We start from the raw sequence: 25741 nt of genomic DNA on the forward strand, positions 1-25741 counted from the left end.
CTAGGACTGACTTTGCTTTCTGTGTTCAATGTTTAGATTGATGCTCGGTGTTCTGTTCTGCTTTATTTCTTCTCTGTTTTAACGTAGCATCACAGGTACAACTAAGTTGTTTACTAGGTCACTTCAAATGGCATTTAATAACCAACTTTTGAGATAGGTCTCAAGCTGCATATAGACCAGAGTCAGTAAGGATAATAGATTTCTTCACCTAAAGAATATTAGTGAACCAGGTAGGCTTCAATGACAATCCAGCAGTTTCCATGGTTATCATGTTTCAGATTATTAGTTAAATTAAAATTCCATTGCTGCTGTGGTGAGATTTGCTCTTCAATTTCCAGATTGCTAGTCCACATTTCTGAATTACTTATCTTGTAATCTAACAACTGTGGCACCATCATACACAATTGGGCTTCTGCTTGATGAGGGCTCCCTGACGCCTTATTCAGTCAAGTGCTGCTACTACGTTAAGGGCAGTCACATCAGAATTTCAGTTCTTTGGGTCATTATTGGGAACCAGTAAGTGACTTATTGGTAAATGGCACTTGATGGCATGATTGACAACATTGCTGTGCTGGTGATTGTGATAGACTGATTGGATAGTAATTAGCTGGAATAGATTTGTCCGATTTGTTATCAACAGGACAATTTTCATTTTGTTGGCTAGATTCCACGTGGTCATATAGATACAGAATTAATGCTTTAGGAGAAATCACTGAAAGTAAGACAAATATATTTTGTATTTGGAATAACTAGCCAGTAATGATCTCCTAAAAGCACCCACCAGACTTAAAGGAATGATTAAAAATAGTGGAATTTATAAAATTGGTAATTTTGTGAATTGGATTCAACTGTATTCAAAATGAGAAAGCACAGTCACAATTCACACTTTCAACATTCATCAGCATCCAAGTTATTCAAGATTTTCTGTCTAATGTATTATTTTCTGTTGTCTTGATTTAAATGAAAGCTTATCCTCATGTTAAACTATTTTCTGAAGGAAAATGCTCTTTGAACAGTGCTAAGGAAGCTATAATTTTCCTCTCAGGTGTCAGGGTTGTGGGAAACAGGGAATTTTCCAACGCGGCCAGAAGGCAGGAAGGTCAGTGCTGAGGCCAGGAAACAGCAAGCCTACTGCTGAAGTAAATAACTTGAGAGTTTGTGCAATTTACGGTATTCCATCCATTGAATGTGATGCAATTGTGTTTAATTTACCAGAGCAGTGGGGGAAACATGGGCTAGTAATTATGATATTAGCAGGCTTTTGTTGCAATATTGTTGCATGTTACTTTCATAACAAGAATATGTATTTATACAGTGGCTCTATCATAATAATACTTTTTATGGTGCTTAGAAGGAATATTACAAATACTGTATATTGACCATCTGCCACAGAAAGAGATAGCAAGGCATTTGACCTGAGGATTCTAAAGGAGGAGAGGAAAAGAAGCAGATATAAACTCACAAGAAAGATCAAATATTTTATCTTTAAAATATAATACATTCATTTACTAATAATGCTCACATAAATTTGAAACCACCGTAGTAAGTTCAATGCTGTGCCACGTATTTTTTTCCTGAGATAAATTCCATTACATTTAGGACATTTCACAGCTTTTAATGGAATAGATAGCATTCAAGTTTTTGCTTACTGCAAAAATTATTTAGTATGTTCAGAGTAGATTCACATTTTTAAATGAAGAGGATAAAAGAATTCATTAATAAATCATGATATTTTGTTGCAGGTTTGCATATAGTATTAATAGTCAGCAGTCTGAATCGAGGAAAAGAGGTAAAAAAAAATCCTTTTCCAAGTCTGTACTTTGTTCTGGAAATACCTTCATTCACACCTTTATACCTTCATTAAATTAAAAGCAACATATTAACTTGGACATTGTTTTTGCTCACAGATTTTACTTTGGTCTTCCACCACCATCATTGTTTACAGCAGTTAAGTTCCCAACTATGTGATTCCTTGCATAGACTATCCTTTTGCTTTAAAGGCATCAAGGAAGAACCACCTCAAAATCACTCCACCTTCCTCTCTGCAATCTCGAGAACTCCGGCTGCTGAGCCTTCATGTTGAAGAATGAGATGCGATCAAAGGCCATGAAGAGCAGAGTGGGACGCCCAAGCCAAAGTTCAGCTGTGATACTGAATAATGTGCAATTACGGCGGCTCCCATTTCTTTTGCTCCTACCTCACAAGCTGACTAAACCCTTGAGTTTAACCTTTTGTGCTCTCCTTGTCATTCCAACACTACAAATTAGTCCTGGTGGAGTGAATAGCTGTAATATCAAATAATGACAATGTCACTATTTGATATTATACCTATTAAACATACATTAAGAACATTTAGAAATGAAGACGAGAACAGACCATTCTTCCAGCCTGCTATGTCACACAGAGGCTGTCTTTTAAATCAGCTCTAATTTCTATTACCATCCTCCAAATCCCCCAATTTCCTGAATATCTGTAAGTCCATTGATTTCTTTATTGGATGCACTCAGTGACCGCGTTTCCTTAGCACCTTTGAACTGAGAATTGCAAAATTCACTACGTTGTCATTGAAACAATTTATTCTTATCTTTATGCCAAATGCCTTATTCTTAATATGAGACCATGACCCTTCATTGAATCTGACGCCAGGGTAAACACGGCCCCCTTTCAAGGGTAAACACCAGGGTAAACATGGCCCCCTTTCAAGGGTAAACACCAGGGTAAACATGGCCCCCTTTCAAGGGTAAACACCAGGGTAAACATGGCCCCCTTTCAAGGGTAAACACCAGGGTAAACATGGCCCCCTTTCAAGGGTAAACACCAGGGTAAACATGGCCCCCTTTCAAGCTCCATAAAAATGGTGCACATTTCTTCTCAGCCTAAGACTACAGGCCAAGTCTACTTAATCTCTTCTCATGCAATAAAATTTCCACCTCAAGTATCAATCTAATGAACTTTCATTGCAGTCCCACTATCACTGTCAACTCTTGTTTAGATAGGGAGAACAGACCAGTAGACAATATTGCAGATGTGTGTCTAACAAGGTACAGTACTATATATTGGAACATGAAATTTTTTACATATATGTTTAAAGATTCTCACAATAAACTATTTGTCTTCCTAATTGCTTAATGTAGCTGTATATTTACTTCCAGTGTTTCACGTATAAGGCTTCCAAGGTCCTTCTGCACACAAACACTGTTCAATGTCTTTCCATTAAAGAGCATAGCACGTATTCTTATTTTCTACATCAATCTGGATGACTCCACGTTTTTCCATATTATACTGCATCTGTCATTTCTTCATCCACATTAGAAGCAGCCTGTGTCCTCCTGAAGTCTGACAGCCCACATTACCACCTATCACTAGCTAGATATTTCACACTTGGCTCCCGCCCACACATCACTGACATAGATTGTAAACGAGCTGAGCCATGGCACTGATCCTCACATCAGCCTCCCAACATGAAAACGATCCATTTGTTTTAACTTCACTTTCAATTTGTTAAATAATCTCCAATATAAACCGATATATTAGCCCCCGCGCTGAGTGTTCTAGAGTATCAAACAATCTGCTGGAAGATCCCAGTGGATGGAGTAGCATCTGTTGGGGGAAGGGAATTTTTGATGCTTTGGGTCATAATCCTGCATCAAGACGTGTCTCCAGCGAGTGATCTAATTTTGTTTAATGAGCTCTTGTGAAGCACCTTGGTGAAGACCACATCAGCGCCAAATACGCCACATCCACAGGTATGTTCTTATCTGTCCTGTCAATGAAAATCTCAAAAACCTCTAACGCAAAATGTCAAATATCATTTCACTTTCTTATATCCAAGTCTACTTTTCGCAACCCTGTTATTGCATTATGTTTTTATGCTTTCCTCCTAATAGATTGCAAAACTTTCCCCACTACTGACATCAGGCTGGCTGGTCAGTAGTTCCCTATTCTTCACCTCTTCCTTGCTTAGGAACTGGTACAATGCCGTTACGTGAAACACTTCATTAGGCTGCAGATCTTATATAAATGTGAGGATCGGAAAAAACAAACCGCTGGAGAAACTCAACCGGTCAAGCAGCATCCTTGGAGGCAAGTAGACAGTCTGCTTTTCTTTTTGACTCCACACAGATGCTGCCTGTCCTGCTGAGTCCCTCAGGCCGTTTGCTTTTGCTCCAGATTCCAGCCTTGCCGTCCCGCTTGTGCCTTTATGATATGAATGCAAGATGTATTTCAGTTTTTCATCGAACAAGCATCAGTGAACACATACAGGCACTCTGCAAAGTTGCTACTGTAGTGCTTGCCACATTACATCAAAGCGTGCAAGATTCTGACAGGGATAAACAAACTGGATGCAGGGAGAGTGCTTCTCCAGGTTGAGGAGTCAAGAATTAGTGGTTCTGGTTTGGTCACGAGGAGAAGGCTGTTCGGAACAAAGATGAGACATTTCTTCAGAGAATGGCGAATCTTTGAATTCTCTGCCCTTGCTGCTGAGGATATTTAAATCTCAGGAGATCAGAATCAGGTTCATTACCACTGACACGTCATTAAATTTGTTGTTTTGCAGCAGCAGTACAGCGTAGTACATAAAATATACTATAAATTATGATTTTAAAAATATAAATACATAAATTAAACAAGTAGTGCAAAAAGAGAGCAAGGATAATGAGGTTCATCCGTTCAGAAATCCGATGGTACAGCAGAAGAAGCAGTCCCTAAACTGTTGACCATGTGTCTTCTCTCTGATGGTAGTAATGAGGGTTTGTCCTGGGTGGTGGGGCTCTTTTGTGATGAATATTCACTGTGCAGCTTTGGGTGGCCTTTGCTGTCAAGCTCAGTTCTCTAACACAGCAGGTGTTAGAGAGATCAGAAAGTTGTTTTTGAGTAAGTTAAACTTCCACCCAATATTCTTTGTACAGCTCATTGTCATAAATAAGAACCAGCCTACAGTTCTTAATGTAAATGGAAAGTAATAATAAGTCTGAAGTTAAAATGACAGCTTTGCAAACAAACAGCACTTTCTATAGAGTACCCACTGCTGGCACACAGCATGGGGCTGCTCAAGAGATGTAGCGTAAGACAATGGAGTTATAGTAATTGGCCTGAATCAAACCAGGCAACAGTAGCTAAATTATTTAGTTTAAGGAAGCTTGCAGTCCAGTTTGATACCATCACTTAGCACATCAAGCAACTGATTTGATCAATAATTGGAGGGATTATGTACTCAGAGAGTCAGCTTCACAGCATTAATTTTCAGTGTTTGGAAACTCTAGAAACTCGGTGTAAAAAAAGTATCTGAAAAAATACGTATGTGTGAAGTCACCTTAGTGGCAATAAACAGTATAGACATAAGGAACAGTTGGGTTTATTAGGAATGGACAAAGAAAAGCAAGAATGACAAAGTTGGGGTGAACTAGAATCCATCTCTTTACCTTTGATTTCTGTGATGAATGACTTGTCCACTTGCAACTCATTGGTACGTCATTTTAGCATATAGGAATGTATCTGTGGTTTAGAAATCATCTGTGTTTTAGAAATTGCTTGTAATTTGGAAATCTTTTATAAGATGGAAAACCTCTGTGAGCTTTAGATGCTTTTTAAGAATTTTACCTAAATTTAAATGTATGCCACTAAAAATAACTTAACTGTGTTTAAGCTACTTTGCTAGCTGGAAGTACCTCCTCCTTGCTAGAGAAGGGGGACCCATCACTCAAATACTGGGCATTGGCAGCTAAACTCACCATGGAGGATTAAAAGGAAAGTGACAACCTTTGAAAAGTAGGTAGCTATAGTATAACCTCCATTTACTGAGGGTACCCATAACTATCTACATCAGTTTGGGCTTAAGGTTTTCATTTGAGTTGAGAACTTTGCAATCAGCAAACCTATTAAAATCACACCTTAATAGTAGATGCTGCTTTTTTGAGGCATCACCCTTTGAAGATGTTCTGTATGGTGGGGAGACTAGTGCCCGCAATGGAGCTGGCTGAGCTTGCAACCCTCCGCAGATTTTTTTTTCAATCCTGTGCAGTGGCCTCTCCATATTACAGAAATCAGAAGAGACGGTGAAAGAGGAGGGCAATGAGGTAGAAGATCGGCCAGGATGTGGATGTGTGGTGGGTGGCCAACTCCTGCTCGTTGGTATACTGTAAGTCGTTATGTGAATGTCCTACCACAGTTGGAAAGAGCTTGCCCACTTGAATATCTGTGGGTTCAGGAATCTAATTTGTCTTGATTTCATTACTGCTTTGCCGCTGGTTAGTGACTGCCCGTGACTTAAATTTGTCACCGGCATGTGGATTAACCATTTCGTCCTGGCCACGTGCCTAACTGGTGGGTGGTACCAGAACACGCTCACCTCTGCCGGGGAGAGTTTCGGAATGTGTCTCTCTGCTCCAACAGGGAGCGCGCTGTTGTGTTACGACTGGCGGCCAGCAGGTGGCAGTATTTCGCCGCTCGCCGCCTCTCCCCGGTGCTGACATTTTTCCTCAGCTTCACTCAAAAGCTTTTTTTTTCCCCCCAACGATTTGGCAACGGCGATGCCAGCAATGACTCCGTGCACAGCGGACCGCTCGCATGTGATGGGGAGCTCCATTCTGCCGCGGTGCATCTGCGAAACGGCCGGGTCAGCGTAGCTGCGAGGAAGGGCGAGCAGCAGACGGTCACTTGTGGGATTGTGTCTTGAGCACATCCTTAATGATTGTGTGTGGGTGGATTAACCGGAGGTTGTCTCCAAATCAGTGCTGGCGAGGAGCTGCGTGTCGGTGTTGTGATTAGAGTCGGGAAAATCATCGGCAACGAGGGAACGCCCAGCCCAGTGTGGTTATTTCAAGTCTTTGACCTTGTCCATCACCCTACTGTACAGAGGAAGATCCCATTGGCTCTTGACAGCCAGAAATTGGAGCTGGGAGAAATCGAACGATTATCACCTTAAACAAATGATACAATCACAGAGGGAACTATTATCCATCGTCTAGCACCGAGACTGTCAGCACCAGGGACCTGACACTTGTAAGGTGACTGGTGATCTCCGTGCGGAGGAGGGTGAAGGAGGTTTGCGTTATGAACACGAGCGGTAAGTGTGCCTTTCTGCCCTGTTCCACGGCCATTCTCCCGTCTCGCAGTCAGGTGGAATATCTATCCCTCATCTGATGACTTGCAGACTTCAACAAAGAATACATAGTGATCTTGAAATAGATTTTAAAAGCACTCATCTCAGCTGCATTCTTCCTTTGGAGTATTTGCTTGCATGTTCAGAAATTAATGTCGCGTTGTGTTGTATTCTTATTGTCTTAAGGCACTGTGCTTGAATAAATGTGTTGCTGGGAGTCGACATACCATTGAACGGACAGGACTCATCGAGATTGTACAGACATGCCAGGGTTCAGGTTGAAATGCTTTTTTTTGTTTGCGTGCCAGTGAGAACCATTTCCACATTTTCATTTGCCTCCCTTTCAAAATTTTCGCAGCTAAAGTGCGTTTTCTTTCAACTGTTTACCTTTAGGAGGCAACACCATAGAAATAACCCACGATTGCAGACGAAATATTATTAAAATTCCCACTGAGGTATATTCAATATTTATGCTTCTGTCAAGATTGGAAATAGTCGCTGCGCATTTGAAATTGCAATAGTTAGTTACCTACGTTAAAACTAATTTTTATGCTATTAAATAACATTTTACAATAGCTGGTTAATGCTCATTTTCCTCTGAACAAGGTGTGACCACCTTGTTACTAGTGCCCCTGCAGTTCTGCTCTGCGCTGGACAGCGTTAATGTCTTGAAATCTTCCCTGGTTTAAAATAGGGATGAGTGAGGGCAGATTATTCGTTGCATACAGTATGAGAGGCCATCATCCCCTTGAAGTGTATTCAGTATTTAAATGGAGGCTGCTGAGGGAAGTTGAGGAACCTGATTTGATTCAGTTCCAACAAAATGTGACTTCAAGGGAAAAGTTCTTGTTTCAAGAAATGTGATTAGAAAGAATCAAGTAGAGGGAGCCAACTCTTCCTGCCAAAATGGCTGGAATGTGGCTTTATCATAATCAACACTCTATTTCGTCAAATATAATTATGAGACAATTGCTGCATAGCTAACATATATCATCTCTGAATGAGAAAACACAATGAGTCTGCTTGACCCCACCCATGACAATATGATGCACTGCAACTCCCCTATAATTGTGGTGTGGATATGTCAGTAGATATTAGGGAAGCCATGATGGTACCCATTTTCAGATACTAGAGAGAAATCTGATTTCAGCAAAGACAGGGTGGTCTCCCTAACAGGGAGAGTCATTCATATCAGAGTCCTCCTCAACTATCTCCTCTCAGTAGCTTAAGAACTTCTCCCTGAACCGCAGTATGAATGTCAATGATCTAGAGTCACAGGGACATGATCCTCACAGAGCATCAATTCCATGGGAAATGTAGAGATCTGCAACAACCAATGGCTTCTTCTAACTTTGCACAAGATCTTCAACTATGTTTTTGAGTGGGACTGTGGAGCAGCTTTTTCAAACTTTGCAGCCTGCAAAAAAAATCATCTCCCTCTCATATGTTGCTTCATGATCGCGTACAAGCTCAGATCCTAACCTGCGGGTTCAGAGCAGAATCCTAGTGTAGAGCAGTGTCAAGCAAGGCTGAATAATGGCTCCAACATTTCCATATCTTCCTTGATGCACTGATGTACCAGCCTCCAACAAGTTCCCTTCTGGAGTTGAGCAGCTATACAGGTCCAGAGGAAAACTATCAACCTTTATCACCTCCAAATCAGAACCATATTCCCGTCAGCATTAGTCATTAATATGCAATATGCACAAAGTAAGTACATGTACACCCAAGACCAAGCTCCAAATCATCACCCATTTGTGCACTAAAGAATATGAGTGAACAGGTCTTCCAGATGACTAATACAAAACAATAGTAATAATACACAACCCTACAGTTCACCCTCCCCAACAAGATGATGGAAATCATGGACAGCCTCCCATTATCATGGAAGCCATGTCTCAAAGATGACAGAACTTTTTGATTAAATTCACTGACTCTTTAAGTGCACCAAAAAATCTTTGGCTATTTGAGAAGATTGTAAGACATCAGATAGGCACAATGCTTATAATCTACTGGATAATGTAATGTCTGTACTCCTGTACACTGAGATATGGGCTGTCTACAGCAGGCCACACAAAGAACTGGAGAGATGACATCAATAGTGTCTCTGCAAAATCTTTCAAGAAGGATAAGTGGTCAATGTCAGCATCCTCTCCCAGGCGATATTATCAACACAGATGTCATAACCACACTCAGCCAACTCCAGTGGCTAGAGGGAAAGGTAACATCATTCCCACCCCAACTGCAGAAGCCTTAAACAGACACTCTAAGCTAAATTATAGAAAGGACGAATCAGGTTTTAAGAGAAAATTACTCATGGATATTCTTAAATTCTCTATGAAAATATATAATATCCCTATAAGTTCATCAGAATTCCAGACTATAGTGTTCAAAGTGAAAAAGGAGCATTCGGAATGGCATTGAGAATCTGAAGTCCAGCTCCAACAACTTCGGAATCTCTTGTGCCTGAAGTTAAATTGTTGGGTTTGCAACTAAATCTCACATTATGTGGTCAACGGAGCACACCTCCTCCGAAACTATATTACATCTGCACCCAGTCCTTGTTACTCCACAGCCCACCCGAACACCTCTTGCTCCACCTGTGGCACGGATGTGAAGTTAAACAACCTGAACAACCCTTCTCTATAGTGCTTCCAAGAACTTCCAGCAGAAGGTCAATACATATCAGATCATGATCTCATTCGTGTCCCCAGGACTTCACAATTTATATTTGAATTGACTGCAACATTTTACTTCTCTTCATCCCTCTGAAATCTTTCTCTGCCTCTTCTTTCCACCCCACACAATATGGTTCATGTTCACCCTACTCTCTTAATCCATCATCCATACTTCTCCCTCTTGGCACACTGTCAATAACATATAGTAAATGTATTGTAATTGGTTTAGTCAAAGTTTAACAGATTGTTGGGCGTGGATATAGAACCGCAGGAAATTTATTTTAAGTTACCCATAAGCTGTCATGATGTGGCATTTAGTGGGTCACAGTGGTGAATAAGAAATACTTCTGGCAGCAAATGCATTTAAAGTATGCCAGCCATTGACAGCTGCACCTATATGGCTCAATACAGTTGCCACATACACAACCAAAAGTACTAAGAGAAAACTGTCTTTTGACTATCAGATGTTTCCATTTGAGACACACTGTGACACAGAAGGCGTTTTCTGTCCCTTCCATGATAACACCAAAGAGTCGTGCCATGTGTTCTTTATTTCTTTCAGAGTACTTGATGTATTTCCTAAACACTACTCAAACTAGTTCGTTAAGGAGAGACAACCAGAGCAAATATTTTCACAGCTGAATTTGCATCTGGTTGCATATTGCAATACAAATCTATAGACAGCACAAGTTTTAGAAGGCACTGTTGTATTTAGTTTCACTCAGTATTTCACTCTTTTACTAGTAACACACATTATATCCAAAACAGAAATCGGAATGAAAACCTATCCTTGTGGATTTGATCATTTAAAAGGGTATCCAATATTCAGAAACAGGGACAGGCACTCCATTATGAAATGTATATCAGAGCCTTTAAGAGAGATTCACGTGGTTGACACTCCGATGAGAAAATATGCTCTTGAGGAATGGGGAGATAATTGAAACAAAGAAGCTAGAAATCAATTTCATAGATGTGTTTAAAACTTCAGAGGATTTCTATGAATATAGAAAAACTTCTTTATTTGTTGAACCATAGGGAAGCTACATTCATTTGAAATTACATTTGAAGCTAAGAAGTGAAAAGTTGAGAGAAATTTCTTTCTGTATAGATCTATCATTTTGGCATCTTAATCACTGTTAAGCACTTTTTTCACTTAACCATTTATTAAACTATACCATTTTAAGCACTGTTTACAAAGAATACTGTTAATTGAAGTGAAGTAAACAGAAAAGAAAGAGCTTTGTTTTATTTTGACTTATTTTTTATTCAGATACTGAGTGGTGATGACTGCTACTCATAGAATTTGAGAGAAGATGCAATTGCACCAGGTGTAAATTTCTTGGGATTTCTTCTTAGTTTTCTGCCACGCTCTCAAACTCCTCATTGTCTGGCAATGCTAATGCCTAGTTCCACATTTAGTTAAAGCAAAACAGTGAAAATATTGCAGAGAAATAAAGTACAATTTCAGCATAATATATAATTATAAAATAACATGGTACAGATAGAAACATTGGGGTAGCTTCTACACTATCGTTGCAATCCCTGTGGAATCAACCATACCTATGCAAACAAAATCAAGGTACACTAATGAAATGAGATACATCCCAGACCACTAACTGTTGAGTCTCATGTAGTCTTTGGTGTTGGTTCAAGATTTAGTGTGTGCACTGCACACAAAACTATCCTCATCATGGAGTCCATATGAAGAGATTCTGCTGTTGGGTAAACTCTTCAGATTGCTTTGTTTTTGGAGGGCATAACTGATTTTGTTTGTTATCAAAGGATGTCTAATTCATTATGAAAATGACTAGCACTTATTATTTGAAAGTAATAAATGGTTGAACATAGTCTGAAGTCACTCTGTGGTTTTAAATCATGCTAATCACAGGTAGAAATTGGAACCCATGTTTAACAGTTTATAATTTGCCACTATAAATGCAAGAAATATGTTTGAATGAAAACAAAAATATGATTATCTTCTATAAAGTTGCACAAATGTATGAAATTACAAAAGAATGTATGCTTGTCAAGACAAAATTATCAGAATCACGTCACAGCCAGTATAATTTCCAGCACAGGGTACCTGCACTGGAATCCTGATTGTATTTCAGTTGCTGTGTTCTATAAACAGCAAACTGTAGCAGTACCCAGAATGCACACTAAATCAAATATCCAATTTTATCTTGAGCTTTCTTATTGCTGATTATGTTTTATCTTAAATTTGCTAAATATCATGCAGTTGTTCAAAACAGGAGCTCAGTGCCAGCTTCTCATTGTTAACAAATATTAGCCTTGTCCCTGATGGCCATTTGTCATGAACTAATAAATAAAACAAATCTGCTTCATGGTATAGTGATCTCTACATTTCCTTTATTCAGAGATGGATTCAAAGCAATATCTTTCTCAGGTAACTTCAAGTTTTTAGCCGTTTTCCCATGATTTCTGGATATAAAACTGGGTATTTATAAATATAGGATAAGGAACTATATAGTTGAATGAACACATTCCTTGACTCTTACTGTATGTAAGTATTTCATTTTAAGAACTAAGTTCCAAATAAATTCCTCAGCTTCTGTGAGACCTGACGTAGATTGGGAGATGGTTTTGTCCACCAGAAAAAGCAGGATCTCATTGTAGCCATCCATTTCGTTTATTTTCCCATTCCCATTCTGACATGCCAGTCCATGGCTTCCTCTACTGCTGTGATGAGGCCACACACAGGTTGGAGAAGCAACACCTTATATTCCATCTAGGTAGCCTCCAACCTGACGACATGAACATTGATCTCTCAAACTTTCAGTAATTGCCCCTCCCCCTTCACCATTCCCTATTCCTGCTTATCCCTCTAAGCTTTTTCCTTACCTGCCCATCAACACCCTCTGGTGCGCATCCTCCTTCCCTTTCTTCCATGGTCTTCGACCTTATCCAACAGATCTCCCCCTCCTCCAGCCCTTTACCTCTTTCACCAATCAACTTCCCAGCTCTTTACTTCACTCCCCTCCTCCTCTCCCGGTTTCACCTATCACTGACCACCTTGTACTTCTTCCTCCCCTCCCCCATCTTCTTAATCTGACTTCTATTTTTTTTCCAATCCTGTTGAAGAGTCTCAGCTCGAAACGTAGAGTGTTTATCCCTTTCCATAGATGCTACATGACCTGCAGCTTGTGTTTGCTCTGTGGAATCATGAACGGAGAAAATAGGGTCATTTCCTGTTTGGCTTTATCAAGACCGGCTAGCATATGTACATTGAAATTCCAACCCTCCTAGTCATGCTCAGTGCATTCATGATTGTGGAAAGCATGTTGCACTATGATCAGAATTACACTCCATTGACTTCAGTGAATTTCTGGGAAAACCTTGTAAACAAAGACCTTGAAATTAGTCAGAAATTAGTACAGAATTGGGATCAAATAAAGCATAGATTTAAATGGATGTGTACTTCGACTTTCCGCTTCGCTCAATCCTTGCTCTTGTTACTTTTTTGCTTAAATGAAATGAAATTTGATAATAACTTGCAGCAGCAGATTCAGAATTTTTCATTCCAGTCATTGGGTGGATAATTAGCTCAACTTGTGTTTCCAGTCAAATTGGTGATGACAGTGAAACTTCTGATTTTACATGAGATTGAGTGATCCCTTTACTTCTGGCTGACTGCTCGTCCATTTTTCATAAGTATTGTATTTGGCGTTCCCTTAGGAGCCATTCTGTTTAGAACAAAATGAAAAGTCACAAAATGAAGCAGGTTTCTTTTAACCTTTTCATAAGTAATTTCACTAACAACTTAGTGTGTAAATACCTAACTTCCAGTGATCATGAATTGAACTGATAGTTGCAAATTTGTCACCAAACAGGATTGGTAATGATAGAATTGGTTGTAAACATGACCTTTAATGGCATTATAAATGGAATTGATTTTATTCTTGAATGTTTGTGGTGTGTTGTTTAACCTTGAAACAATTCTGTCTCGTGATTCTTTAAAAAGAGAGTAAAACATGTTAAACTGGACAGTAAAACACACTGTACAGGTTATAATTTAAAAACAAACACTGCTGAGGCAATCTGACTAACTTGTTTCACAAGACCTGCCTTCCTGGCTTAAGTAGCAATGACTCGTTACCAAGAGACGGTGATCTCCTAACACTTTACAGTCATTTAGTGCTGTGAAACTTCATCAAGACAGATCAGGCAGGAATTTTTTTTTAAAAGATCAACCTCTTTGGTCCCTTGTTGTAAACGTGCAAAGATTAGCAGGCAGTTGCATTAACTTCTGTTCATTTACATCCATTATGTGGAGCCACTGACACTTGAGCACAGTATATCTTCAATGCTGGTGGGTAAAAATGAATCTATTTTGCAGTGAAAAATGTAAAGATTTAATCTGTTAGACATCAATATTAACTGATAAAAATTGTCACTGGGCCACTTAGAGTTCATACAGATGTCTAACAGCTTATGTAAAGGTAGGTCTCAAGGTAAAGGAAGTTAGGAAGGTTAAGGGAGGTAACTCCAGAGCCCAGATGTTTGACAGATGAAGGCCTGACTGCTAACTGAAGGGACAAAAGAACGCGAGTATCTTCAACAAGCCTAATGTAGAAGTATTCAGAGTCCACAGTGGGTTACAGGGTTAGAAAATTACAGAGAAAGTGAGGGGGAGAGACAGTAGACAGATTTGAAAACAAGCGTGAAAATAATTGACTTTTTAATGGAACACAATTAGACATGGAAACAGTTATCCCACTTGTAAAACAATTCAAACATTGAAGTCTTAAGTGCATGTCTGTTGTAAATGGGCATACCTGAAGCCTGGGTATATGAAAAGATTTCAGTCTTTCACTATCACTAATACTTTGAATGTGGCTTTTTATTGCTGCCAGTTCTGCACCATACATATAACTTTCTGGAGATGATATAACCAACCTGTCTGTAATACTGGGGCCCAACAATGATCTTTTCACTCTACACATTTTGTTGTTGACTCTTTCGTGCATCTTGATGTGGTTTTTAGACCATTGTAGATGACTATAAAATATTAAGGTAATTTTGTTGCCTGGGACTGAATAGTGTGGGAATTGTGTTCAGTACTGGAAGATAAGGAAAAGTTATCTTCAATTTCTCTCTTTTGAGTTATTTTTATGAAGAGTCTTCAGACATCATGGTTGATACAGAAAACTGAATCGGCTGGAATTGTTTTTCTAAATAGTAGAAGTTAACAATGCTGGGCATCGTGTGCAAATTGAATAACAACTTCCTTTGATCCATATGCTGTTAATAACAGAAGTCCATAGTATAGCTTTTGAAATCATCTGCACTCTGGATGGTTAGGGAACAGTATTCCACCAACAACTTACAATCAAACATTTTGAATGGTCAAGTATTCTTGTACTTATCCCAGATAAACAAGATGAATCTAAAATGTTAATGTTTGTTTACTGTAGTCCAAGTACACACTTTATAGCATGATTAAGATTGACTGCTGCCTAGCTATCTCTTTGATAATGAGTGGATTCTTACTCCTTCAGCTTTCTAATATTTTGCTAGAGAGTTTGAGAAATATTTTGTTTATTTTTCTTAGTCTTCTTCAATGTTCATCTTTCATTATTTAATTTTCTGTAACTGGATTGGCATGGAATTTACTATTCCAACTATACATTGCTAATGAAGAATTTGTCATTCTTGCGAATGTTAAGGAGATGCACAATTGCTTTGCCAAATTCTTTATGTTCAAGATGCTTTGTTGCAAAAGCCGGGCTTCTTGAATGTTTTATGGATAGCAGCATGTTGTGTTAAAGCTGATGGAAAGTTTATGGGAAGCAGGAGTTTGAGCTCTAAACAAAAACTAATTCAATATATTGCAATGTTAAGCAGTGTGGGAATAAGAATGAATGGACAACTTTATCAGCAATGCAACTGAGTGACAGTGGATTTAATAATTTCCTCTTGTACTGTAACAATTTATGTAACATATATAAAGTTATCCATTTATTCATATTCCTCAGCAGTACAAGCATCAAGCGTAGCAAAACTGATGATATGATAGTGCACTATGTTAAAACGCTACACTATTGTATCATCTGATATACTGTGTTTTATGTTATACATTTATAGTTTTCTCAAAGTACAATATATTTCTCCAAATATGAAAATTTAACACATACATAGATATCTGTGCTTATGTGCTCTGTGGGAGAGATTGATGGTGAAATATTTTTCATTCATGTGTACTGTAACCATGGGAATTCCATCTGCATCAAAACTATCAGTGCAGAAAATATAACGCTGATAGAAGTAAAGCATGAAGCATTTGTAAGGATCCTGAAATGATTATAATCTTGGGCTTATAACACAGGCTCTGAGATCAAATCACACTGCAGTTCAATGAATTTGGTCATTTATGAGATTTTCCAGAAAAATAGTAATCAGAGCTACCGGCTACTGAACCCAGTATATGGGATTCAAAATTTGCTGGGCAACCAAATTTTGAAAAAAAAGAAGTGTGTGTGTGTGTGTGTGTGTGTGTGTGTGTGTGTGTGTGTGTGTGTGTGTGTGTGTGTGTGTGTGTGTGTGTGTGTGTGTGTGTGTGTGTGTGTGTGTGTGTGTGTGTGTGTGTGTGTGTGTGTGTGTGCAAACCATGACATCATAAAATGATACAATAGTGAACAAAATCATTCAGTTTGTCATTCCTATGCTGTTCAATTAGATTTATCTCTTTCCATAAATAAATAATCTTTATTTTTTATCGGATTTTTAAGATGAGCACATTGTTAAGACACAATGATTCAATTTCAAGCACACAGTATATATCCAGTCAAAGTGAGACACAGCAGAGTAAATTGACCTTTAGCTAGTGAGTCCACACCAACTATCAAGCACCCATTTACACTAATCCTATCCAAACTTATTTCATATCCCTCATATTTCTATCAGCTCTCCCCAGATTCTACCAGTCAATTTGCACACTAGGGGCATCTTTTTTTACACAGCGTCTGATAAAAGCGTTTTCAGGATGTGGGAAGTGAAAGTATACCTGAACAGCTGAAGGAAATACACATGATCACAGGAAGAATATGCAGTCTCCACGCTTGCTGCGCCTGAGGTCAGCACTGAACCAGGATCACCTAGCCTGTGAGGCAGCAGCCCTACTTCTTACGTAACAATTATTTGATGCAAAAAATTCAGTTTTATTAGATCCTTGCTGTTCGCTTTTGGAACTGATGACTATCAAATAATTTCCCTGACATTTAGTACATGTAATGCTTTCTAGATCAGTCATTAGAAAGATCATTTCGTTATTATACAGGTATTTCCAAGTTTTTAATTGATTGTTGGGAATTGTTACTTGAGGAATTATGAGTGCAGGTAGGCTTCACAAAATAAATATTGAATGTCAGAATCAATACTATGTTCAGAATACAGCTGAGCAGTGGGTTTTCGCTTCCTCTTCTCTCACAAATAATAAAGTATATGGTTTCCATCGAAAACATTGTAGTTACAGCAGTAAAAATCAGCAATAGGGATTAACTGATTTACTGCAGGGAGTAACTCTTAAAAAAGATAAATAAAAATGAGACCAAAGACAAAAATGTTGTATCATGATATCAGGGCTAGAACAGGGGTACCTGAAAGATTATTCCTCAACTTATTGTGTCTAGGCATAAAAATGATAGAACTTGCACCTCAAAGCTATCATTGTTATCATTGAAACAGATGGCATTTAAAGAAAGTTGTTTGAATCAAAGTATTTACAACAATTCAATAACAAAGGTCAGAAAAACTGAAATTATATTAAAAGATTCAGGATCGACTTAAGGATTTAGGTAATTCTTTCAAACTCCCTCTGTGAATTGATAAACAAAGTGAAATTACCTTGTTACTTAAAGTCATGAATGATTACAGGACCTGCTATGTTTTTTTGGCAAAAAGCATACTGATTTTGATCATAATCCTGAAAAAGGCCACTGACCACTTTACCAAAATTGTTAACCATTCTTGGCTGAAGTTTCAAGACTGAAAAATAGATTTCCCCATGATGTTTGTTGAATGAATTAGTGAGTCTACAGATGCCTGGTAAGTCAGTTCTCACCTCAGTGTGTTTGAGACCACGTACTGTTCTATTCTGTTTGCAGTTTATGAACACATACTTTTCTTCAAACCTGCCATTGTCATCCTCTCCCAGAAATCTAAAACACAAAACAAAATATTTGAAAAACTGAAGGGTCAAGTAGCATCTATGGAGGCAAAAGGCATAAATAGATATTTTGAGTTGAGGTGCCATTTGTAGTTTCAAATTCCAGCATCTGCACTCTCTCTGTCACTAAAATTCCAAACTTTGGCTCTTAAGTCTCCATCATTAGTTCCAACCTTACTTTCCTCTCCAAAGTTCTCAAATATGTTGCAGCAACTTATCCTTCTACCTGACTTATGTTGAAATTCATTAGAATTTTTCCAGTCAGATTTCTGTCCCAAAACTTTCTGTCAAAGCTGCTTATATCATATATGGTTGTGATAGAGGTGATGAATTCATCTTCATCCTTTTCAATTTAGAAGAAGCCTGTGACTGGGTTGAGCATGCAATCTGTCCCTGTGCCTTGCCCCCTCTCCCACTTGTCAGTGGCCAGTGCATTGACCTGTTTCGATTGCAATCTACTGTCTCAGAAATCAACAACATTAGCTTCTCTTCCATGACATGTACCTTATCTAAATGATCAACATTCGGGCCTTTCCTTTTGCTTATCTGTATGCTGGTTCATTGTAACATCGGAAAGTACAAATTCCACAGAAACAATGTTATCCCTAGTTGTACCCAATAGAGCCTGTTTTGACCCTTATCGTCACTGAGTCATTCCTAGAGTGTGAAGACAGGCCTTTCCGCCACTAATTTCATGCCAACCATAAAGTACATTTCTTTTTACATATTCATATCAGCTCTTCTTGGTTTCTGTTACTACTACTGCAACATTAGGGGCAAGTTGCAGTGGCCAGTTAATCAACTAATCGACACATTTTTGATGTGTGGCAAAATGAAAGCACGTGTGGTCATGGGGGGAAGTGCAGACTTCACACAGGTTAGACTGAATACTTGTGAATACTGTTTATATGATGCAGTATCCCTGTGGTGTTCCTGTGCATACATGCACTTGTGCATAATGCGACCAGCTCAATTCCCAATGAACTTTGAACCCAAAACAACAAAGTTGTGATAGAACTTTTTACTGCCCCAACATTGGAGGAGCCAAGTTTTTTTCAAACCATTGTTTGAAGTCCTAAGCATAACTTATTTGAAGTGCAATGAGGCCATTCACAATGTTGGCATTAATTGTAACCCTGAGGTGAGATTCATTCTCCCTATCAGCATCATCACTAAGATATCCGAGATCCACTTCCATGGCATTGCCTGATGCCACCCTTGCCTCAGCCTTTTTCCTTCTGAAACTTAGACCATTCCTTTTGGCAGGAGGTACAGAAGCCTGAAGTCCACACATGTTGAAGAACAGTTACTTTCCTCAACTGTTCACTTCTTTAACCAGCCTTCACAACTCTAATTAGTACCTCAGCATAGAAACAAAGTTGAAAAGTTCAAAGTAAATTTATTATCAAAGTGACATAATACAAAGTCACTGTATACAACCCTGAGATCCATTTTCTTGCAGACATATTCAGTAAATCTATAATATAATGACCATAGAAGAATCAATGAAAGACCCAGTGTGTTCAACCAGAGTGTAGAAAACACCAAACTGTTCAAATACAAAAAGAAACAATAATAAATAAGCAATAAATATTGAGATCATGAAATGAAGAGACCTTGAAAGTGAATCCATAGATCATGGGAGCAGTTCAATGATGGAGCAAGTGAAGTTATCCCCTTTGTTTCAAGTGCCTGAGAGTTAAAGGGTGATGACTGTTCCTGAACCTGATGGTGGAGAAACACCATGAATACTTTGATCACTTGGCACTATTTTTTCCAATTGTGTTCTTCCTTGTAAAAATTGTGTATATTTCATGTTTTTTTTTCTTGTGAATGCTGCTTACATGATATTATGTACCTGTGATGGTGCTGCAATTAAGTTTCCCCTTGCACCTGTGCATACATGCTCTTGGTCATGTGACAATAAACGATCAGAATCAAGTTTATTATCACCAGCATGTGACGCGAAATTTGTTGACAGCAGCTGCAGTTCAATGCAATACATAATATAGAAGAGAAAAAAAAATAACAGTATATGTATATTGAATAAACTTTGACTTTGGCATTGTTATAGTGAGATTGATCTTATACAGGAATCATGCATACCAGAAAGTCGTAATGTGCTCAGTCAAAAGACAAGCTGGTGTTTCTTGAGCTCATATTGAGCTTCACAAGTAAAGGAGGCAGAGGACACAGAAGTGGGAGTGAGAATATAATGGATAATTAACATTATAGTAATATGTTGAACAGAAAATTGAGCTTGTGCCTGTAGATGGAATTGTGTAGTGTGATCATTCAAAATGTACGTGTTTGGCCTCCCCACAGTAGAGGAGATTGTGTTGTTAACAGTGAATGCAGTATATTGAAGTAAATCATTGTTTTACACTGAACATTGAAAAAAGGGGATAAAAGGACAGGTTTTGTTGATGGTAATGATATTGCTTTTGGATTAAAGGTTTGTTCAGAGATTTAAGAGTTCTTTGAAAAGTAGGAGAAAGACGCAATGAATGGGAAGGTCTAAACTTGGAGCCAGGCCAAGGGGAAACATTTTAATTTATCCCAGTTGCCTGGAAGAGAAGTACTGGACACAGGTCATTAAAAGGTCTGAATCTTGTGGACAATGAAGACCGGGAGCTTCGCTTGTTTGTTATGAAAGGAAAGATGGTTTGTACTGTAGAAAAGTAGTTGGGTTTATCTTTGCACTTAAGGATGATCCTAAAGCAGTATGAAGAGCAGGAGAAGCCAGTGAAACCATTGGCTGCGATGCAAAAGCTGGTTGTAGCCAAGATGAGATTACACAAATCATTTCTGCTCCAAGCACCTGAACCAAACATAGGAAGGCAAAATTTGCTCTGTTATCTTCAGAAGGACAACAGGTAAATATATATATTTTTTAATTGCCTAAAGCAACAATGTTGTAAAGTATGTCATTGTTTTACAAAATTAACAATACCTTAAAGATATTTAAATCAAAAATAATTATTTACAGCCGAGAATCTGCATAAAGAAGTTATAAAGTAAAACTGATACAGAAATACTACAGAATATCTTTAGCTCTGATCACTCTAAAAATAAATGATTATCTTCTGCATTGTAATTTGTTCTGCACTGAGTTACTTACGTAATTAAGATTATATAAATTGGATTACACATAATTACAATGTGCATTTGCTAGCAAAGACATGACCTCTGTTTCCATTTTAATTTTCCAACCAATCTACTACATAATAAAAGTTGTTTTATAAAATTACAAGGTAAAGTATTGGATGGCTTTACATCTAAGCATTGGAAACAGCAATACTAAGTTATTTTACACATAAAATTCATACAAACTATAAAGCATCTAATGATTATGGAAAGAGCCACTTTAGCTTACATTACTCAAATGATTAGAGAATGGCTACTGAAATAAGAACTTGGCGCTCTACCTTGAATCCATTCTCAATGGAAACAAGAACAATGGTGTTATAGAGCATTGAAGTCCTACATCATCAGGTTCAAGAACATCTATTTCCCTTCAACCTCTAGAACCAACAGCAAAACCCAAGTCACTACAGTTTACAATACTATGACAACTCTGATCAATTTATATTAATATGGACTATGTTATTTTTTAAAACCACATGACATAGGAGCAGAATTAGACTTTGTTCAAATTGTGATTTTTTTCTCTTGTAAAAATTGTGTGTAATTTATGTTTAATTTACATTTTTCTTACAAATGCTGCAATGTTCCTGTGGTGCTGCTGCAAGCAAGTTTTTCATTGCATCTGTCCATAACATGGAGTTGTGCATATGACAATAAACTCAATTTGACTTTGAACTAACAGCTCATAAAAACTCTTCTACTTGTTTTATATGATAGTTTCCATTCATCTGTAACCACCATCCTGCTAATGACAGTGAAGTAATTGATGTTCAAAATAACGGCATCCTTGCATGCTACCACTCTTTCAGTGCTTAGCGAGGGTCATCAGACCTGGAAACTTGGCTGATGATTTTTATCCTTTGCCAAACTCTGAGTGCAGAGTTCTCACTGTTATCATTCTAAGCAAATTATGAATAATAATAGTACTTACGTAAAGAAGGTAGTACTTGTGACCTTAATGGGGCATTATTGTCTGTATCCTACTTAAAATGAAATGACTTCTAGTTACTAATGGTGTATTCAATTTTTCCTGAGCAAATCCATTAATTTCAGCTATTTAGTGGGATCAGAAGTTTACAATGGCTTCTAAGAAATGCAAGCGCTTAATATTTGAGTATCCATTAATAACAGGAAATGAGTTTGGGCCTCATCAGCTGCTTCACAGCTGGAATGGAAACAATCTGTCCTAACCCTGTTGGAATACCAAGAAGAAGAATTCTTTGTCAAGCCAATTATTCTGTACCAGATTTTTTATTAAGAAAGGGCTGTTTTCATTTGACTAAACTCTCGTTTGGTTATTTGTCAGCCCAATTGTTCTGAAAATTTGTTGCTTCAAATGAATTAGGCTCCCTTGGATAGTAAAGAAAAGTTGAGTATAAATTACATTCATTTCCACACCCTACCCTTCATTTTTTTCTATTTTCTTTATAGAGAACGTACTTGTGATGACAGAAATGATTATTAATTAGGTGAAATCTCATGAAGTCAGGAATATGCAAGTTCCAAAATTTGTACATTCGGCCTGAAAATTGTTTTGATTTAGAGTCATATAGCAAAAAAGCTGGCCTTTTGGCCCATCTAGTCCATGCCAAACCCTTTAAGTTGCCTATTCCCATCAACCTGCACTGGAACCATAGGCGTCCATACCCCTACTATCCATGTACCTATCCAAACCTCTCTTAAACTTTGACATCGAGCTCACATGCACCATTTGTGCTGGCAGCTTGTTCCACACTCTCATGACCCTCTGAGTGAAGAAGTTTCTCCTCATGTTTCCCATAAACTTTATCCTTTCACCCTTTATCATGGACCCTGGTTGTAGTTCCATCCAGTGGAAAAAGCCTGCTTACATTTACCCTATCTATACCACTCATAATTTTGTATACCTCTATCAAATCTCCTCTTAATCTTCTACATTCTAAGGGATAACGTCCTGACCTTTTCAAACTTTACTTAAAACTCAGGTCCTCCAGACCTGGCAACATCCTTGTAAATTTTCTCTGTACTCTTTCAACCTTATTTACAACTTTCCTGCAAGTAGCTGACCAAAACTGCACACTATACTCCAAATTAGGCCTCACCAAAGTCTTGTACAACTTCAACGTAACATCCCACCTCCTGTACTCAATAGTTTGATTTATAAAAGACAATGTACCAAAAGCTTTCTTTATAACCTTATCTACCTGTGACACCACTTTCAATGAATTGTGGTCCTGTATTCCCAGATCATTTTGTTCTACCACACTCCTCAGTGCCCTAGCATTCACTGTGTAAGACCTACTCTAGTTGGTCGTGCCAAAGTGCAACACATCTATACAACTTTCCATATGACCCATTTTGGTGTTTTCATATACTTGTCAAATTGTTGAATTTGTTGTATGCAGTATGAACTAATCCCATGCAAACGAGCACAGGGGTTCACTCAGCTGCAGTTTACTAATCAGTACAAGGAGGCTCTTGGACACTAATTCTAATCCACCACCTGACCTAATTCCAGTTCTACACATGCATAACAGTACTGATCAAATCTGTGACAGTTTTCACTTCTTTTCCTCTCCAATTAAATCCTGATATATCCACTTCGTTCATGGGAAATGTTAAAATCTCATTATTTATTGCAGTTGATCCTAACTGTTTAAAGTTCTCACTTTGTTATCAATGAGATGTCAGCCAAAAAACAATGGGTAATAATTACCTGTTGACCTCATCACTTTCTATTTTCCTGTCTAATGGAGTAATCTCTAGCTATGTTTTAATCAGGCCTCATCAAGTTTTCACATAGTAAACATATTTGTTTCTTGGTGATATTCAGAGATTTTTAAAATGAAAAATTGGTAACTTTTTATCATTCATACTTTTTAACAAAAGGCTTTATTAGAGTGCCATTCTGCAGGCATCAAGTCTCATGAGGATAAGTGTTCATTAATCACTGAAATAGACAAACTGATGTGAATGGGGAGACGGCACTGAATGGAGTTTAACTGCCCCTGATTTTTTCCCCTCCCACCTGCTCCATCCATCACTAGATTCTAAAAGAGGTTTTAAACGTGTTCATTAAGAGAGAACAATAAATTCTGGAAGTATTTCAAGATGATGTAAATGATTAAATTTTCAAAACGTTGCGTCATCAGAATGGAACAGGGCCATCAGCCCATCTTGCCCATGCTGACTGTATTGACCATGTGAGTTAATTCTATTTGTCTGTGTTTAGACCATATGACGTTTGAGCCTCGGAAACAATATGCCTATAAATAAAAACAAATGAGGCATCTTCATCATTTCATCACCATTGCGCTGTTCCTTTGCCCAGCAGAAGTGAACCCATCTCTGGGCAAGTGCTGTCTTGATGGAAAGGAACATGAAGTGAGGTAACCAGCAGCTCTTGAGGGGATCTCAATAATTTGCACTCATTGGTAAGCTTCCATTGCATGCCCAAAAACGGGCAGACAATTAATAAGCCAAGAACACTGGCCAAGAAATCTGCCTATGACATAAGGCAGTGTATGGCTGGTATCACCCCTCTGATGTTTTTTCTGATGATAGTCCTATTTTTCCACCATCACTAGTAATAATTTTATCACTAGCATGAAGTCAGAAAGCAATCAACTGCTATAATTATACGGTTTACATACCACAGTTTGATTTTATGTTTGCTAGTCTGCAATCCCCATATTTGACAGCTCAGTTATGTGCCTGCAATGTTAAGTTAACCTTACATTAGTTAGAAGTAGAATGCAACTGTAATTAAATATTTTACAAGGGTACTGATTGATCATTAGAGGATCAGGCATAGTGAATTTGTGCTACTGAGCAAGTCTTAGTGGGTGGCATACAACCATGCACAAGACAGGTTTAACCAGTTACCCAGTTTCAATATGGCATGGCTATTGTGCATCTTGAATCCAAAATTATAGGGTACCATTAACTCTATTTTTATCCACAATTATTTAGCAATAGGCATGGTAAAACTACGTATTCTTGCATGTAAAGCAAGTGAATTCTAATTGCCTTACTTGTGCAGCTTGAAAGTTCATGGAATTTTCTTTTTATAATTTATTTTAAACACGTTGATAGATAACTTATCTCTATTTATATGCCACTGATCCATATCCTTTGGTATCAAAGTAAAAGTCTCATTTTAAAACTATCAATTGACCCAAAATTGTTAGCACTTTGGTGGGAGAGGGGTAACTTTCCAAATTCTTGTACTAACATCAAGGTCAAGGTCACAATATCATTGTGGAAATTTTATGCCCAGCACCCAATTCTGTATTTCAGATAGGGACTAAGAAACGGTTTATACAACTAATGTGATGTTTCCTTCTCTTTGAAATCAGGCCACCTTGAGGTGATGGCAACAGTCTATTAGCATTTTGATGATGTATTGCACCCACCCAGTGTCCTTTGGGGAAACTCAAACTGACTTCCTCACTGCAAACTGTAGTTTTTAACATTTCTCTCTCTCATCTGCAAAGACTTCTTTGACGTTCAGTTGAAGTCATCAGTTAAGCTCTTACTATCGTTTTTCTGCAAGCAGCTTGAAGTTGTAGTCATAGCTTATCGGTCTGATAGCTGCCACAATGGCTTTAAGAGGCACTATATACCTCCCCGCATCCCCAACCACTGTCC

General features: G+C 38.1%; 1 protein-coding gene and 1 long non-coding RNA gene across 11 annotated transcripts in view; one reads left to right on the forward strand and one right to left on the reverse strand.

The window, feature by feature from the left end:
- The window catches only part of LOC140739410 (uncharacterized), a 972090-nt gene that overhangs the window by 225350 nt on the left and 720999 nt on the right, over positions 1–25741 (reverse strand). The window lies entirely within an intron of this gene.
- ablim3 (actin binding LIM protein family, member 3) overlaps positions 6478–25741 on the forward strand; it is a 293274-nt gene continuing 274010 nt past the window's right edge. For 4 of the 10 annotated variants that reach the window (XM_073067675.1, XM_073067684.1, XM_073067677.1 and 1 more), the window contains exon 1: positions 6478–7066. In XM_073067675.1, coding sequence (XP_072923776.1) covers positions 7054–7066 — 13 coding nt within the window. In that variant the 5' untranslated portion in view covers positions 6478–7053. The remainder of the gene's footprint in view (positions 7067–25741) is intronic. The other 6 variants (XM_073067678.1, XM_073067680.1, XM_073067679.1 and 3 more) reach the window with 4 other exon arrangements.

The sequence above is a fragment of the Hemitrygon akajei genome, chromosome 15 (assembly GCF_048418815.1).
Source record: "Hemitrygon akajei chromosome 15, sHemAka1.3, whole genome shotgun sequence".
NCBI classification, from domain to species: Eukaryota; Metazoa; Chordata; class Chondrichthyes; order Myliobatiformes; family Dasyatidae; genus Hemitrygon; species Hemitrygon akajei.